General features: G+C 36.6%; 1 protein-coding gene across 1 annotated transcript in view; it reads left to right on the forward strand.

Moving 5' to 3' along the window:
• Window positions 1-19,824, forward strand: part of stan (Protocadherin-like wing polarity protein stan) — a 777,611-nt gene that overhangs the window by 384,568 nt on the left and 373,219 nt on the right. Inside the window, exon 11 of the mRNA XM_090397383.1 lies at window positions 275-459. Coding sequence (XP_090253509.1) covers window positions 275-459 — 185 coding nt within the window. The remainder of the gene's footprint in view (window positions 1-274; window positions 460-19,824) is intronic.

Here is a 19,824-nt window from a genome sequence, read left to right on the forward strand (position 1 = left end):
CGAATGAGGATAAGCTGGCAATTATTTGGGATTTAGCTGACCAAATTCTATTCTTATTGGCTTAAACCACAATATAAAATGTGGTAAAGTTCATGGAGTGTTAAAAATGTTGTATTATATTTGTCTAAATGTATTAAAATAACATATTATAATTTGATATATATGTGTGTGTGTATGTTGTATTTCGATTATTATTGTTTAAGTATTTTTTCAACAAACTTTTCTTAAAATATAAATGTTTTATCCAAAGAAAGTTGTCTATAAATGATTGCAGTACAATTTTGGCCAACAGGAGTAGAGCCAACCAGGCATTTTCTTGGAGATGGTTTTCTGATCTTCAGTCCTCACTTGCGCCCAATTCAACTTCAGTGGGTAAACAGTGTATCATTCAGAACTAGGCAGAAAGATGGTCTTTTGATGAGAATTCAACTTGGGCAAAGTACTTATGTCTATTTAGAGGTGATTATTTTCCCCTTTTGCTTTTTTGTTTATGAAGTACTTTATAAAATAGAATATTTTATTAAGAAAATCTCGGAGAAATTTCTTTATTAGAATAATAAAGAACAAGGAAATTAATCTGAAATGTATTAATTGCAAATAAGGATCTATATGAGTAACATGTTTGTTTGAAGAGTGGTGATTAACATTCCTGCTCCAACCACTCTCTCAGGCAATGCATTCCAAGGTACTGCAATTATCTGTTTGGAACACAGTCACTATAATACAATATAATAATGTATTAAATAGTTCACTTTTGCCTGCCATGGAACTTTTTCAGCATCTATTAACTGTGTTTTACAAGGTATTACTGTATTAACAATATAATTTGCAGTCATATCTTGTAACTATTGTGAGCACAATGGTATGGTTAACACGAGTACAGAATAAGAGCTAGACAGAAAAAAAAAAGCAAGTTACTATTGTCATATGTTACAAGCCTCTTTTTCCAATGATATATAATGAAAAAAAAAAAAATAATAATTAATTTGTAGAAGAAACGCACACAGTTAACTACAATGGTGAGGAATATATTTAGTGAAATCATTTCACAAAATAGGAATGTTTAATGCAATAAAAAAATCATAAAAAAAACCTCTAATCACTCTTATTCCCCAAAAGGAGTCGGTAGAGATCCTTTAGTCCTAACTTTTTTGAAGATAGGAGCAACAAGTCATCATCCTTCAAGCTTTTACTGATAGCAAGTTCGAGTTATTAATGAATCAAGGCTTTTCAAGAGAGAGAGAAGCTGCAGACGGTTACTGCCATCTTGAACTCCTAAACACTTGGATTATTGTCTGCAACAGGGTAACTTCTACAGTCAGTTTTTGAAGTGTGTGATTAAAAACCTAAGTTTCTTAGGTTTTTAATCACGCACTTCTTAATCACATATAAAAACTTAAGATATAGACTTTTTTAATTCTATATCTGGAATTAAAAAAAAAAAAAAAAACTACTTCACTGTGCCAGAGATTGACTATCTTGGGAACTAGACAAAGAAAGGTTTAGAAAATGATCCTCTTATCAGTGAATAAAATCAAATCTCCTAGAACTATGGATGCACAAACACCACTTCCACAGGACATAGGCAACTTAAGGCAGTCATTCTTATTTAAAGATTATGAGTCCAAGCTTCAGAACTTTCTTTATGAATATTTCCATTAAAATACTGCTTTTGATGCAAAACTTTAGCCTTTTTTTTAAAGATTCTATATCTGGAAGATGTGGGGGGAGATGCCTAAAGGTAAAATCTATATAACTGAGAGGAGACCTCCACATAGCCATTAAAGGAATGCGGAGAACCAATCAGGGCTTCTGACCTAATGTCCAATCCTCACCTTCTCTTGGTGCACCCTGTTAGGTATTTACCTGGATACTAAATGAATGAGGATAGGATGGCAGTTTGGGATTTAGCTGACCAAATTGTATTCTTATTGGCTTAAACCAAAATAAAAAAAAATAAATAAATAAAAAAATAAAAAATGATGGTACAGCATGACAGAATTACATGCCGGCTGGGGCGTCATCCGGTTAAACAAGGCCCCGTTGTTTTCACCAGGGAACCAGGGCAAACAGAGAAAAGTCAGCTACTGGAACAAATCCTAAAACCCATCCCAACTCAACATCACCAAGAGTTCAAGATCGGTACTAGAAAAAAGCCTGAATGGCTTAAAAATGGAGCTAGCTGATGAATTGAATAAGTACCAGCTCGACATAATAGGGGTGACTGAAACAAAAAAAAGGCAAAAACTGGTGAGATATTTCTGAGCAGTATGAAATCACGAAAAAGAAGTAGCCATAATATTCAACACAAAATACAAGGCTAATCTTCTTGAATGGGAGGCAGTCTCAAATAGAGTGATTTGGGCAAATATCAGAATGGGGAACTGGTCATTGTGGCTTATTTGTGCCTATGGTCCCACAGAAAGTTCTACTAAGGTAGATGCGGAGGAATTTTTTGAGGCTTTAGTGAAAGCAACTGACACAATGAAAAAGGAAAAGTTTGATCCTTGTTGGTGATCAAAATAGTAGAGTAGGAAATGATTGTCAGACGTACAAAAATATTTTGGGAAAGTTTGGAGAAAAGAGCAAAGCTAATAATAATGGCAAATACCTGTTGGATTTCTACTCACGACATGGACTGCTTATTACTAACACAATGTTCCAACATAAAAATGTGCATAAATTCACATGGAGAGAAGAGGCAAGGAATAAGAAAAGTCTCATTGAATATGTTATTGTTGATAGTGATGTTTTCTCCGTGGTGCAGGACACTAGACTATACAGAGGATTTAAAATTGGAAGTGATCACCATTTAGTCTTGAGCAGGATGAAATTGAACTTCATATTGAAAAGAATAACATGTAAGAAAGTTTTAAAGTAATAAATGTTGAGCAGCTCTCAGATGTGAACTGTAGACTAAAATATACAAATATGATTGAAGAAAAAAATGAAAGAGTTTGAGAACAGGAAACAAACCTTGGAAATGCAGTGTCATGCCCTGAAGAAAACACTTGATTCAGCCAGAGAGGCAAGTGGTGAGGTTGCTGTAAGGATAGAAGATTGTCTGTAAGGATAGAAGAATCAAAACTCCATGGTGGACACAGGAAGTTAAAGAGGCAGTGAAAGAAAAGAAGAAAGCATATTAAAAGTTCCTGGCAAATAAATCAGCTTGTGCTCTTAGAGAATACATAGACAAATGTAGGAAAGCTAAACACTGTGTAAAATTTGCTAAACAAAAGTCATGGGAGGACTTTGGTAAGAACATAGAAAATAAATATCAAGAGGGTGGCAAAATATTCTGGAGGTTGTTGTCAGAAATGGAGGAAAGAGTGCTGTGTAAGCAGTGATGTAGCTAGAGCTTTTGCTGCCCCTCTCAGTACACACCAAAAATACTACAAAAAGTCAAAATGACATATAAGGAAATAAATTAAAATACTATGTTTATTTTTGAAGTAAAACTTTAATTTCGACATTCTAAAATGTTATTTTTCTTGCTTTTCTGTTAGCAAAATCGCAGATGACATTGGCAAAGTCTATTTCATAGTAATGTAGGTAATTCTTAATCAATTTTATTTAGAAAAACTCCTCTCACAGCTAGCAACACTTCCGCAGTTGTGAGGAAAATTCGCAATAGTATTACAATATTTGGAAATGAGTTCCGGGACGGACCATCCCTTCCGCTTCCAGCTAGCTATGCCTCTGTGTATAAGGAATTAGAGATGATAAAGGTGATATGAAAGCAGGAGAAAAATATATCCTTGAAGTATGGAGTAACTACTTCGAAAAATTGTTAAATGAAACAAGCAGTGATGACAGTACAAAAGTAGAAAACACTGACCAGACATGCAGTCAGGAATACATATCTATACTTGAAGTAGAAAAGGCCATCAAAAGCCTGAAATGTGGAAAGGCAGCAGGGAGTAGATGATATTCGACCAGGAATACTCAAGTATAAAGGTATAAAAGTCTTACATTGGCTGCACTGCATAGTTCAGAAGGCCTGGATAGAGGGACAAATTCCAGTTGATTGGAGTAGAGCTCTCATAGTACCCATATATAAAAAGGGAAATAAAATGTGAGAATTACAGAGATGTTTCTCTACTGAGTGTTCCTGGTAAGATATATGCATGTATACTTGAGAAACGGTTGAGAAGGATTGTGGAAGAGAAGCTTGGTGAAGAACAAGCTGGATTCAGGACAAATAGAGGCTGACAGATAGTTGAGAAATCATGGTAATATAACAAAGATCTGTATTTAAGTTTTGTAGATTGCAAAAAGTATATGACCAGGTGCCAAGAGAGAAGCTATTCAATACACTACAGTTATATGGTGTCAATGGGGCATTATGTATTATGTCAAGCAACACTTATTCTTTATTTGAGTTGTAAGTTAGCAGTTAGCTTGAAGGAAGTACAGGAAGATGGTTTAATGTTAAAACTGGTGTGAGACAAGGATGTACATTATCCCCTCTAAGGTTGGTTGATTGGTAGAGCCTCTGCTACTAATGGCTCAGTTAAGTAAGTTTGAGCGCGTTTAGTAGTTCGAAGGGGACCAATCGTTCGATGCTGTTGGCACACTCTCCCTCGATAAGTCTTTGGACTCCCTGGAGGTGTCAAATAATAATAATAACAATAATATTATGAAGGAAGTGGTATTAAACATGATATCAAAATTGAGAAAGATTAGGGGCATGAAGAGATGGCATCAGTGGCAATATCATATTAAAAATGAGGATATTAGGAAACAGCTTTACATTGTTAACATCCAGGAATGCATTAGCAGAGCTAATCTCAGGTGGCATGGTCACTTAAAGGAGAGGAAAGATTAGCAAAACAAGTGTTCTTTGCCAGGTTGGCAGGAAAAAGCCCCAAGGAAGACCAAGAAATAGGTGGATTGATACAGTAATTTTCCTCCAAATCTTGACTGATTTGGAGGAAAATTGTAGATAGGAAGTTAGTAATGATGTAATTTTTCATGTAGTACTATCATATCCTATATACCTTCAAGGAGGGTGTATATCAGTAATTTGATGATATCTGGAAGATAAGTGTTGTTTGCAAGACTTAATTGTGTGAATGAAGACGTGGATAGCAAGAGTGCACAGAATGAGAGAACAAGTGTGCAAGACAAACAGAGAAATTGGGAGACTCAAGGTGGACAGGAGAACACATTGTGAAAAAATTTGATGCTCCAAGAGGATGTGAATGTGTATGTAGACAAAAAAAGATAAGGAGATGACCTGGGATGTATACAGAAAACACTTGGATTTGAAAAAGTTCTAGGATGACTAAGGAGAAAAAGAAATGAATCAAGGAAAGTATGGAGAAGATACATCTAATAAGTCATATCAGTGAATCTTGTTATAGATTCTGGAATGAGCTGTTATGTTTTTGTATACGAATGCTAGAAGTATCAGAAACAAGGGAAATGAGGTGGCATCGATTGAGTTTATTCACCCAAAAATTGTTGGAATAAGTGAGACATGGTTTTATGAGATAACATTCTGACAGGAATAGAGATGGAAGGGTATGATATATTTCATGAAGATACAAATGGTAAAAAAGGAAGTGGAGCACTATTGATCATAGAATGAGAGTTATTTCTCTACAAGGTAGAGATGCAAAGGGTAAATAGTGATAGTGATTTTGAGGCAGGATGGTGTGAAACAGAGATGAATAGACATCATTGGATGTTGTTATAGACCTATAAAATGTAGAGGGAAACGGTGATCATTCTGGATGATCTTAACTATGGCAATATACACTCATGAGCAGTTGAATTAGAGATAACTGCCGTGTTGGCGAATGGAATAGTGCGCATGACGGGGATGTCGTTAGACCTTGTACTGACTGTCTGAGTAATAGTCGAGCACAGAATGGGGAAGACTCGAGATCTCAACGAATTCAATCGCTGCCATGATAGTTGGAGCCAGAAGTATGAGGCACTCCATCTCCGAAGTCATGCAAGCACTAGGCTTTTCACGGGCCACTGTGTCAAGAGCATACCATGAGTAGATGGAATCACATAAAACCACAGCTGCCAGGGAAAACTGCTGTGGTGTACAACATGTCGATGAGAGGGGACGTCGTTGGCTAGCTCAGATGGTAACAGCAGATAGATGGGCCACAGATCACTTGCCAATTCAATGCTGGACAACAACAACGTGTGAGCAGCCACACCATCCAGAACCATCTCCTCGTTATGGGGTACAGAAGCCACCACCCGACTAGGGTACCTCTGCTCACCGCACGTCACAAGGCACAACGATTAGCGTGGGTGCAGAAACAATGCCATTGGACCCTCGACGCATGGAAAACGGTCGCCTGGACTGATGAGTTGAGGTACACATTGGTACATGGCGATGGCAGGGTACGAGTGCATCACCAAGCACATGAAGTGATGGATCCCTCGTGCCTGCAGGGTACAGTTCAGGCCGGTGGTGGTGGTATCCTCGTATGGGGACTGTTTATGTGGGATGAAATAGGTCCCCTGGTACATCTGCCATCGTCCCTCACTGCCGAATGATGCAGGGAGACCTGCTGTCAGATCATGTGCACCCATTTCTGTGCCTACAGACCCTGCAGGAGACCTGTACCTACAGCAAGACAATGTACTGGCCCACTGCTCCTGAATTGTCGCCGAGTAGGTGGATGAACACTCCATGGACATGAGGATGCTTGGCTAGCCCCTGAGTCCCCTGACCTCAATCCTATTGAACAGATCTGAGATGGTGTCGAGAGAGATATATACGTGCCCTGGACCCTGCTTTGACCGATCTCCCTGCATTGTGGGAGGCTGTGCAGTGGTCATGGATCAGTTTGGCTCCCCAATGCTTCTGGTGTCTTGTGGAGTCCATGCCACGTTGCATCACTGCCGCTATCAAGGAGAAAAGGGGTGCTACCCGCTACTAGGCAGGTATCTCTAATTCAACTGCTCATGAGTATAGAGCGGGATGATTAGTAGCAACTGGAAGTGAATAAAATTAGTTTCTTGAGTTTTTGAGGGACATTTACATCAGGCAGTATGTAACAGAGGGCACACGAGGTTTGAAGGTCTTGGATTTGATCATCTCATCAAAGGATGTTATTATAAATGAGGTGTCAAATCACCCAGCAGTTGATGAGAGTGACTATGAAGTGATCACTTGGGTGGTTGCCAGCAGTGTGAGAACTTCTGTGAGGAAAGGATATTTGTGGAATTACAAGGCTGGTGATTATGAAGAGCTCAGGAGACAGCTTGCAAGTGGAAGGAGGGCAAGATTGTGCCACTTCATAAAGGAGGTGATCAAACTCAAGCATCAAACTATAGGCCTATCTGTGTGTCAGGTGTTCTGGTTAAGTTGTTGGAGAAGCTTGTGAGAACTAGGATCCAGAGTTGGGTTGACAACAATGGTATAATCTTTGATGGACAGCATGGATTTGCTAAAGGGAGGTCATGTTTTAGTAATCTACTTATTACAATAAAGTGATTGCTTCCTTGGACAGAGGAGAAGGATACACAGTAATATACTTGGATTTCGCAAAAGCTTTTGATAGAGTACCTCATGATAAGTTGACAGTCAAACTAGAGCAGATGGGGTTGGATATTAGATTAGTGCATTGGATTGGAGACTGGCTATCTGATAGGTATCAACAAGTTGTGTATGGGGGTGCAATATAAAGGCAAAGGAAAGTCACTAGTGGAGTGCCTCAGGGATCTGTTTTAGGGCCATTACTATTTAACTTGTATATTAATGATATTGGCGAAGATTTGGATGGAGATATTCAGTTGTTTGCAGATGATGCAAAGTTGGGACGAACCATAAAGAGTAGTGAAGATGTTGTGGCCTTGCAAGAAGACTTGAATAAATTGAGTGATTGGGCAAGCAAATGGGGATGTGCGTTCAATGTTGCAAAATGTAAGGTTTTAAAATTTGGAAAACAAAGATGGGATGCAGAATTTATGCTTGGTGAGAATATATTGTTGGAAGAAGAGGAAATAAGAGATCTGGGAGTGATAGTGGATAAGGATCTAAAATTTAGGGGACACATCGCCAAAATTGTGAAGCCACACAAAGACTTCTGGGAATGACGAGGAGGACACTGACGTGTAGAAGTAGGGAGATTCTTGTTCCATTGTATAAGGCTTTGATTAGGCCACACATGGACTATTGTGCCCAGATTTGGTCACCTGGTTTTCAGAAGGATGAAGAGATGTTGGAAAGGGTCCAAAGGCGACTGACTAAGGTAGTTTCTGACCTCTGGAATGTCGAGTATGAGGAAAGATTGAAAAGATGTAATTTGCAGAGTCTAGTGGAGAGAAGGAAGAGGGGAGATATGATAGAGACCTACAAGTTGGTAAGGGGTTGTTATAGGATCAATGGTGGAGAAGTTCTACAGAGAATAGTGGGAGATCAGGGGGGAACCAGAGGTCATCCCTGGAAACTGTATAAAGAGGGTGTGAGTAGGGGAGTGAGAGGCAGGTTTTTTTCGTGCAGAGTTGTGAATGATTGGAATGCCTTGCCTGAGAGTGTGGTGTCTGCAAGGAGTTTGAATGTGTTTAAGACCCGGTATGATGAGATGTGTGTGAGATAAAAGGACCTCCTAGATGAGTCTTTGACTCCATGAGGTCTTGTTTAATAATAATAATAAATAATAATAATAATAAGTGTAGAACAGAATAATCAATTACATGAGGAATACAAAGAACATGCAAGGAAGATGACTCAGTTAGCAAGGGTAGCAAAAGTTCAATATAAGCAGCAGTTAGATAATAAAGCCAAAAAAAAAAAAAAAAATCAGGAAATTCTTTCAAGATGTAGCCAGCAAAAATAAGAATGATTATGGTAAGATGGCACTGACCTGAGAAAAATGGTATAAGAACAACTGCTATAGAGGATATAGTTTAGATATTTAATGTTCAAAAAGGTCTTTCATCCTTGTAGATGTAGCATCATGGAGGGTTTGTGTTATGTTTGTGTCATGGAGAGTTTGTATGATGATGAGGAGGAGAGACTGATTGTGACTGAGGAAAAGGTATATGGAGAATTAAACAAACTTGATGTTAATAAGGTTGTAGCACTTGATATATCATGTATATTTTGAAGGAATATGCCAGGGAGTTGGCATCTGCTTTGACATATTTGTTTAATATGACATACACTGGGTCAAGTTCCGAAAGAGTGGAAGGAAGGTTGATTTATGAAGCAGCAAGATTGTGCTGCTTCATAAAGGAAGTGACAGAATTCGACCATCAAATTATAGACCAATCTGTGTTTCAGGTGTTGTGGTTAAAGTGTTGGAAAGGCTGCTGAGAATAAGGATCCAGAATTGGGTTGACAACAATGGTATTATCTTTGATGGACAGCATGGATTTGCTAAAGAGAGGTCATGTTTTAGTAATCTACTTTATTATTACATTAAGCTGACAGCAGTATTGGACATGGGGTATGGTTACACAATATACTTTGCAATGGCATTTGATAGATTATTGCATGATAAGTTGATAAACCTGAATGGATGGGGTTGGATATTAGACTAGTTCATTGAATTAGTGATTGGCTGTTGGATAGATATCAGCAAGATGTGTATGGGGAAGTAATATCTCAGAAAAGGAGTCACTAGTGGTGTGCCTCAGGGATCAGTTTTAGGGTCATTGCTGTTTAATCTGTATGCTAATGATATTATATGTGTGGTTTGTATGAGCTGAATGCTGTAAATCAGGGCTGTCCAACCTTAGGTAATTCGAGGGCCACATTAAAAAAAAATATTTATGCGAGGGCTGCATCACAATCCATGTCTAGTAATTTGGTGAGCTGCAATGACACAACCTCGATAGCTGAACAAACGAACAACACTAATCACTCACTCACGTTCCCTGTGAGCACCTGGAGCATGTGCATTGGAACAAAACAGTATAAGAATGCTTCTTTGACACATCTAATATTTGAAAAACAAGTATATAGTGATGTAAAAACACCAAATAAAATTACCAACATCGAGATTATTGATTAGTGATAGAATTAAAATATCTAATATGCATTTGATTCAGATTATTTTATTTTTCGCTAGTGAAAATCAAAACCCACAGGCGGGCTGCACAAAATCGCACCACAGGCTGCATCCGGCCAGTGGGCAGTGCTTTGGACAGCCCTGCGGTAAATGATTTACTTTTAGATTGATATAGTAGATACCTGTGTATATATATATATACAGTGGTTTTTGTTGGGATGCACACAACAGTATGGCATTCTGGGACCTTATTAACAGTGAGTCATGACATACTAATGTGGTATGGTTTTAATTTTTAACTTTTCTAGATTATTATTATTATCTGAGACCTGCAAGTCAAGGACTCACTGAGGGAGACTATAAATCACACAAACCAGCTGTCATACCTTCCGTTAAATTCATTCACACTAGATGCACCAATCACCCCTAAAGGCAATCTACTCCATCCAGTCACTGCTTTGTGAGAGAAAAACCTAGCACTTACCCCCTTTCTTGACTCTAAACAAACTTAACTTCCATGAATGACCCATGTTCTCTCCTAATCTTCCATATAAGGAAAAATTTCATCACACGACATCCTATAATACCCATTAAAATGTTTATTGATCTCTGTCATACATTTTTTCAAATGCTCTTCATAACCAACACTCTAGAGTCCTGATATCAATTTGGTTATTCGTCTTTGGACCCTCTCTAGTGTTTCCACATCACAATGAAAATCAGGTGACCAAATCTGAACATAATAGTCCATATGTTGTCTGGTCAATGCCTTATATAGAGACACCACCTCCTAATCCCTGCACACCAATGTACTTTTTATCATAGCAGCAATATGATGTGCAGTCTTTTGTAACACCTATCATGTACCCTCAGAACTTCAGTCCACTGTCTACCATCACTCTAAGATCTTGAATCTCATCCACTGTCTGAAGTACATTTCCACCAACACAGTATGTAGCCTTAAAGTGTAATACTTTGCATTTATTAATATTCAAACTGCAACCCCACCATTTGTCTGAGTTAAAAGTCTATGCAAATCTTCCTGTAGAGAATTAACATCAGCTACTTCTGATCTATCTAACTTTGCATCACTGGCAAACATTTGAAGATCTCTAGTCAATCCACATGAAATATCATTTACAAAGAAGTTAAACAGTAGGGCCCAAGAACAGACCCTGATGCACACCACTAGTCACCTTCAGTTTCTGAGACTCTGCTCTATCATACAAACCTTGCTAGTATTGTTCAGAGAACCAATCTCTTATCCATCTGACCAATATACAATATCTATTTCTATCATCTGCAGCTTGTACACCAACTTATCATGTGGTAATCTATGAAACGCTTTTGCAAAGTCCAAGAATATTACCGTATATCATTCTCCCTTATCCAGCACATTTGTCACCTTAACATAAAAGCGATTGCTAAAACAAGACCTGCCCTTCACAAACCCATGCTGACCATAGAGTTTTGTTACACAAATAATTCTGTTAACAGAATTATTCATGTGTAACAGAATAATTCTGAATAATTCAGAATAACAGAATAATTCTGTTAACAGAATTTTTCATGCCATTTAGGTACCAAGGGATGGCAGCACTTGTTTACCCATCTCTTCATCGGTTGCCATGTATCATTAGTGATAGTCATGGGCCAGTTATCAATGATTGGCTACTAGTGGAGATTGAACTGCCCACTCAATCTCCATAAGCTAGATAAATTTAAAAGGCCCATCTACTCCCTATAAGGGAGTAAAAGGCATTGGCTGATTACTATTATGATATACACCAGCGTTTCTCGACCTTTCTAAGCCCAAAGACCAGTAAAATGCCTAAAACAATTTTACAGACCACTAAGTTACAGAGGGGGGGGGGGGCATCCACCCTAGGCAGCACTTTTTTGGCGTTTTTTAAGAAATCTTGCCATACTGTCTATAAAACAGCAACTGAGTGATGAGATAGACTTCGACAATGTCATCGACACTTTTGCAAACACAAAAGCAAGAAAAATAACATTTTAGAATGCAGGAATTAAAGTTTTACTTCAATTTTTAATTTATTTTCCTATACTTCGTTTTGACTTTTTGTAATTTTTTTAAAAACATATGTAGGAATTACCAACATTTTGGAAAAACTGTGTCATTTATAACATAATAAATCTAAAAGCATGTTTTGAATACATATGGAAACATAATTAATTAAATTGGAAGTAAACGATTAAAAGTGTATCATCATTGAACAAAGTTTTAATTTTTATTAAACGAATAGATAATATGATATAATTATGTTACTACTTACTTTTCATGAGATGGTTGAGATTCTCAGCCCTTGCAGAGCTGCTGATATCTGGCACAATATTGGTCAACTTCAGTCGAAGATTGGCACACACACACATACTAAGACGATTTCTGTATTTTGTTTTTATTTGAAGGAGCATGAAAATCCTTTCTCACAAAGATAGGTTGTAGAAAACTGCATGACGAGTTTCAATGCTTCTTCGGATAATTTGGGATCACTTCTCACTGAAGGCGAGATCGAATATCGAGCCAAACCAAGATCACGGAATTGCATTTTAAGTCCGCTGTCACTTGAAAGCTCAATTAACTGTTCTTTTTTCGATAACAAAAGGTCATTCAAGTGAGTGCAAACCTGAAATGGATCGCGAACCCACAGAAGTGTCTTATAAAAGTTATTCGGAAAATATGTTTCAAAATTCTGTTTCAGATTTTTGAGGTGGTCACAAACTTTTTCCAGAAACTCAGAATCAACAAAAATATAATTTTCCACTAAAAAGGATTCCAATGTTGGAAAAGGTGCAAATTGTCTGTCTTTTACATAATTAATCCATAAAACCAGTTTTTTCTCGAATGCCTTTATTTTGTCATAGGCATCAAGAACAGTTAAAGAATTTCCCTGAAGGGATAGATTTAGTTCATTTAATTTCTAAAAAATGTCTGAAAGATAGGATAGTGTTGATAACAATGCTTCGTCAACAAGGAGTGATGCAAAATCAGAATTATGTTCATTTACAAATAATAAAACTTCGTGCCTTACTTGAAATAACCTTATTAGTATATATATTCACTGCCTGTTTCATCGTAGAGTACTGAAAATAACCTGTTATTTAACAGTTGAGCTTTAATAAAATGAACTAGCTTTACAGTTGTAATGCACATTTTTAAATTCTAGTGACATTCCTTTGGAGGCTAACGCTTCCCTATGTATGAAACAATTATTATTATTATGCGACACCTCTAGGGAGTCCAAAGACTCATCGAGGGAGAGTTTGCCAACAGCATTGAACGATTATCTCCTTCCAACTACTAACCATGCTCAAACTTGCTTAACTTTTTGCAGAGCTATTAGTAGCAGAAGCTCTACCAATCGACCAACGTTTGCTATCCGGAGCTACTTCCTTGACCATAGAAACAACCCCACTATGCCTGCCTGTAAGCGCATGAGCTCCATCCGAACAGAAGCCTATACATTTTTCCCACTGGATCCCTTGGTGTATTATGTAATTATTGAGAGTGTGAAATATTTCTTCTCCAGTTGTTTGGGATTGCAAAGTTCTACAAAACAGAATATGATGAATGCTGTTATCATGCGCATATTTTACATAGCATATTAACTGTGCATCATTTGTAATATCAGTAGTCTCGTCTATTTGTAACACATAATAAGAGCTCTTCTTAACTCTTTCGATTAACTGAGATTCTACGTCACCTGCAATATCATTAATTCTGCGACTGACAGTGTCATTTGAAAGAGGAATCAGATCAACATCTTTTAGTAATTTGTTGCCAAACATAGTTTTTACCACATCTTTTATAGCTGGAAGTAGCAAATTTTCCCGATAGAATGAGGTTTCCCTGTTTTTGCTATGGGCAAACTTAAGAGATAGGATGCTTCCAGTGCCTTGCTATTAATGGAAGCCATGGCTGAAACTATATCTTTCCCATGATTTAATGTCCCTAAGCATCTCTGAAAAAATTCAATTGGCTTATTTTTCACACCAGAATGTTTAGTTTCTTAATGTCGTCGGAGTTTTCTCAGGTTTCATGCACTCGTTCGACAACACTTCATAACACAAAACACATTGAGGTTTCCGTTCACTTTCATCTCCACATCAAGTTAACCCGAATGCCAAATATAAACTGTTATATTTTCTACTGTATTTTTTCTTTGAACTGCTTGTTTCTTCTACTTTAATGGTATCAGATTTACTTGCCGTTACGACACGTGTATCACAATTAGGGTTAGCATCACCTGTTTCATTTGCTCTTCTTTTAAAAGTCCTAGTTCTAAGCCACTTTTCCATTATTATAAAACATTTCTGAAAAATATATAAATATATAAATACTGGGGCTAACCCACGACACACTTTGTCCAGGTATCACTTAGCACTTCTGAAGATATACTGAGCCTTGGTTGAAGGAGGGAAACCTTCAATAATAAAATTCAATAAACAACAAGCAATTGATTGAAATGTGGAAAACACATGTTCACTTCAAATCTGACAAAACAGCAAGGGAATGCGGAAGCAATAAAACTATATTGTTGTTCACTTGATCCCTCTTTTATTATTCGTCATTCAGTGGCAGAATGATGAATAATAAAAGAGGGGTGAAGTGAACAATAATATAGTTTTATTGCTTCTGCCTTTGAACATGCTGATGCTATTTTTGGTTTGTTTGTTTTTTTGCCTCCATTTGATTTCAATAATTTTTACTTATTGAATTTTAATTTGTTTTGTTTGAATAATTAAAAATATATATTTATTTAATTAATTTAAGTCTCCCTGCGGGATCACCTGTCTCATCGTCGTGGACCACCTGTGGTCCAATGACCACAGGTTGAGAAACACTGATATACACTGATGATGTGTTTGTTCAGTAATTCCACTATATCATTTGCTATGGTCAATCTGTCATAATTATTTTTCCTCTTGCTTGCTTGCTACATAGCAGAAAAATTCCTTTCGATTAGATTTGATCTTACTGACCAATATCCTCACATATTCTACTTTTTCCTTTTTAAACAAACTTGTCACTTCCTGCAGTTTATATTTTTCATGCATCTATTCACTGCAAACTGTCTTGTTCTTCCTCCATAACTTCTTTTGTAACAATGCTTGCTTGATTTCACTGTTCATCCATTTCACTGCTCTATTTATTCGCTTTACTTTTGGTATGCTGTTATACATTGTTTGTGAAGATTGGATACTGCCTTATTATACTCAATATCTTTTCTACACAATTCATCTACCCAATGTATTGATGCCCTTACTAACAAATGATGCATACCAGCAAGTATTGCTTTACAAAAAAAGCACTGCCTACTCATTTGCTTTCATATTTTGATACCTGCAAAATATCTGAAGATAAACTTTGGAAAGCTTTTTTTTTTTTTTCTAATTTTTGAGGGTGGTCTGAAAAGTTCTCGGCCTAACAATGAAAAAACGAATTTATAATTTCAAAATTATTTTTATTTTTTAACATAATCTCCCTTAAGACATACATTTATTCCAGTGCCATTATCCTGTCCGTGTGTAGTGGTTCTCAGTAAGATCTGCAAAACACCCTCAACAGCTGCAATCACCTCTGGATTCAAAGAAAAATGCTGGCCAGCAAGGAAGAGTTTTAGTTTTGGAAAGATACAGAAGTCAGAGGGGAACCGAATCTGGGGATGTTCCAACAATTCATAGTGTAGGTCCCTTAATTTTCCCCCTTGCCAAAACACCTTTGTGGGCAGGTGCATTGTCCTGATGAAAGATGATTTTTTTCCTCTGCAAACCAGGTCTTTTCTCACAAATTTTTTCATCTAGTCTGGTTAAAAGATCGGAATAATATTCCCCTAGTTATTGTTTTATCCTTTTCAAGATAATTAATAAACAAAATGCCTTGAGCATCCCAAAACACTGATGCCATGACCTTTCCTGCTGATGGAACCAACTTTGTCTTCTTTGCTGCTGAACAACCAGCTTCTGACTGCTGTTTGAATTCTGGTGTGTAATGGTGAATCCAAGTCTCATCCATAGTAATAAATCGATGCACAAATTCAGTTTTATTCTTGTTAAAACGCTCAGCACTGGTCAGAAATTTTCATGCCAGTGTGTTTTTGATCTACTGTGAGCAAGCACGGCACCCCTCTTGCACAAAGCTTTTTCATTTGCAATTCTTCATGCAAAATATATCGTATACGTTCTTTTGAAATGCCTATAGTCTCAGCAGTTTCACTCACTTTGACTCGCCGGTCATCCAATACCATATCGTGCACTTCATCAATGATTTCTGATGTTGTTAGACTTTTTGGACGTCCTTCACATGGATCATCTTCAAGGCTGGTATGGTCACATTTAAACTTGGCATCCCATTTCTTAATTGTTAAAAACGAAGGAGAAGAGTGCCCATAAACTTTTATGAACTTGAAATGAATTTCTTTTGTCGTTAAACCTTCTTTTACAAAGAATTTTATAACTGCACGATATTCAATTTTATCCATTCCAAGGGATACAAACTTTTGCTTCAGACAAAAGTCTGAAGCAAAAGAGTGAAACACACTTTTGCTTTGGACAAAAGTGTTGTCTATAAAACAAACTACTTGATAGAATGACTTGCAATTTCACATGGATGCTTATGACAGAATGTACCAACTTAGAAAAAAAAATCTTGCCAATAGTGTTGCCATCCATGGTCAAGGACGAGAACTTTTGAGACCGCCCTCTCTCACACACACACCACACACACACACACATATATATGTATGTATGTATATATATATATATGCATACATATATGTATACATACATACATGCAGTAGACTCCTGCTTTATGATTACTCAAAATTAAAGATACCGAGAAATTATATACTTGGTTTAATCCTTTACTGTTTTTAAACGATTAGGCCAACTCATATATAGATACTTATGACTTCACATCACTTGCCTTAGTATCCCAAAATGCAAAGCACATTACAGGTATGTATAATGCTATGCATTATGGGAAGGGTCACTACCCATTCTGCTTTTGGCCTTTATTGAGTTGGAAAAGTAAAGGGTTGCTCATCATAGGCCTAGAGTAGTTAGTACAGGGGGTGCAAGAGAGCGTGATAGTATTAGTATAAGCAGATTAGATTATGTAGCAGAAATAGATTAAATTCTACAGCTTGACCTGGTACTCCATAAACCTGTGTGCTTTTAATTATGTATCTCATTCACACTTTGAGCCTGTTATTGATAATGCAGAAAAATATCTTGTAGTCAGTATTAGATAGAGAAATAGGTCTCCAGTTGCTGATCATGGTGTGATCTCTATTGGATTTAGGAATGAGGATAGTATGGCTTGCTACAAATTCACTTGGTATGTGTCCTGATGAGAGAAAGGAATTAAATAGTGTAACTAAAATGGGAAGAATAAAATCCCGGGCCTTGCAGTAAAGTTCTATCCCTAGACCATCAGGTCCTGGGGATTTTCTTGTCTGACATTCTTTATAAGCTGTGGTAACTTCAGATGCCGTAATGGGTCTATCAAGCCCATCTTAGATATGAACAGGAAAGCCATTAATGTTCCAAGAGTTATAATTTCCAACAGTACTAGTATCTTCTAACAGATTTTTGTAGTATTTTTGGAAGGAGTCACGGATGTCTTGAGTGGTGGACATGTCATCTTCATCAATACAGATTTGAGAAATTTTGTGAATTGTCTATTGAAGAATGCAGCTGAAGGGCTATCTGCTAAGTACTGTTGTATTCTTATCTTAAAATTTCTTTCTTCTACTTATTTTTGTCTTTCTAATTCTATCACTATGTTAATGTTTCTGATGATGTTGCTACATTCTGTACCATGTTTGGTTTTTATGAACCAGCTTCTCTCTTTATACAGGTCTTTCAACTTTTTCCTTTTGAGAAATGCCTGTTCCATTCCCCATTCCATCATATTCTGCTTCACTGCTTGTTTGAATTTTAACTGCATATCCTGATTCCAGGTAACATTATTCCAATTTGAACATAGGGTTTGGAATTTATTTGAAAAGATCAACGGAAAATTTGGTTGAAGTTTCCATAGTCCAGAAGAGATCTCTACTTTTTCCATGTAGTGGAACTTAAGTAGAACTGAATTATGATCTGACATGTTGATATCAAGATGTTTTATCTGAATTATTCTATTTATAAGGGAAGAAGAGATATAAATTCGATCAATACGAGTACCAATACCTTGATTCATGCACATGTATGCCCTCCCACTTTTCTACTCCTGGGGTGTCCTCCTATTTTGTCTAATGTGTTGTTTTCAATACAATTCCAGTCTCCAGCTGCTATGATGTAGTTGCACCATATAAATATGGCTGATTTTTCATCTAACTGTTCCATTGGATGGAGCATAAACATTTATAAACCTTATTACACATCCACAGTATTTCCAATCTATTATCAAGATTCTCCCTTCTGCATTCCTTTGAATATTGCAGAATGACCCAAGGAGGGGGACAATAAGAACTCCTACTCCAGCCCTGTTAAATCTTCCAAAGCTCCAATAAGAAAGAAGTGGATATCTGTCTGTTAAACTTTTTTATATCTTTATATTTGCAGAAGTATGATTATGTTTCCTGGAGAAACAAAAACCTGATATTATGGCATAGCATAAATTTCCATATAGTTTCTTGTTTAATTTGCCTGTGGAATCCTCGTACATTTAATGAGGCAATGCAGAAAGGAGATGCTATGATTAATGAAGTGTCACTAGTAAGTCTTTAACTTCTAAATTTTGGATGAACCCATTGAGGTCTTCAATCTGTGAAGGTGCAATAGTGTAACCTGCTTCTTGTAAACTGTTTTCCAGCTTTTTACAGTTGGTGGCTCATGGCTTGAAATCTTGGGGGTGCTGCAATTTCAAAAAATACATACACACTGTAAGTACAGTGTATACGTGTTTGGATAAAATATCAAAATGATGGTAAAAATTTAAAAAAAAAATTAAACATGAAAAAATATTGTTTATTATCAATAAAATTATACAGTTTGGTATAATTCAAAATTACTTAAAAATAAAATCCATTATCATAACCCCAATAATATTCTAAAATAAAAACTATAACAAATGTCATGTCTTTAACTGTAATGTCCAAATATTTAAAGAGACGGAGTAACACGATAAGCACTACGAACATTCTACTACTGGCACAAACTGCATATAAATAACAGTGGAACTGCATGATGGACAGTGCTGCATTACACGAATAGCTCGAATCTCACTATGACGTGCATATGCTTGCGCATGTAGCAATATGACACTGTGGTAAACATAGTGCTGCTAGCGTCCTTCGCCCTCCTAAGTGCTACAAGATGGATTTTTATTATTTTTTATACAAAATAAGATAATTGTATAGGATTGTTGATGGAATTAAATATTACAAGCAAATATAAATAAATTAATAAATATATTTATGTATGAAGAAAAATTGGGGGTGCTGCAGTTCTGCAGTGCCTATGCACAAGCCACCCCTGTTTCCATTACTTCAGTTTCATGCCTATCGTTCTTGATTTGGAAGCTGGTTATTTTCTTTTCATGTAGGCGATAACTGTACTGAGAAAACTTTGAATCAGTAAAACTTTATTATATTTTCTTTAATTGTATTTCTTCCTTTCTCTTTATTAGCATGGGTTGGTTCTTCATAATCCATAAATTCTTCTGAGCCTGAAGGATTTTAATTTGATGATCCACAGCCTTCTCCATCTTTACATTTTTTATTACTTCTTTTTCTTTTAGATGTAGTTCCTTCTTTAATTTTTCTTCATTTTTTTATTTTATCAATTCATCTTTCCTTTTTTATGATCT

Source organism: Typopeltis vanoorti, chromosome 1 (assembly GCF_054136105.1).
Source record: "Typopeltis vanoorti isolate ZY-2024b chromosome 1, IOZ_Tvanoo_1.0, whole genome shotgun sequence".
Taxonomy (NCBI): Eukaryota; Metazoa; Arthropoda; class Arachnida; order Uropygi; family Thelyphonidae; genus Typopeltis; species Typopeltis vanoorti.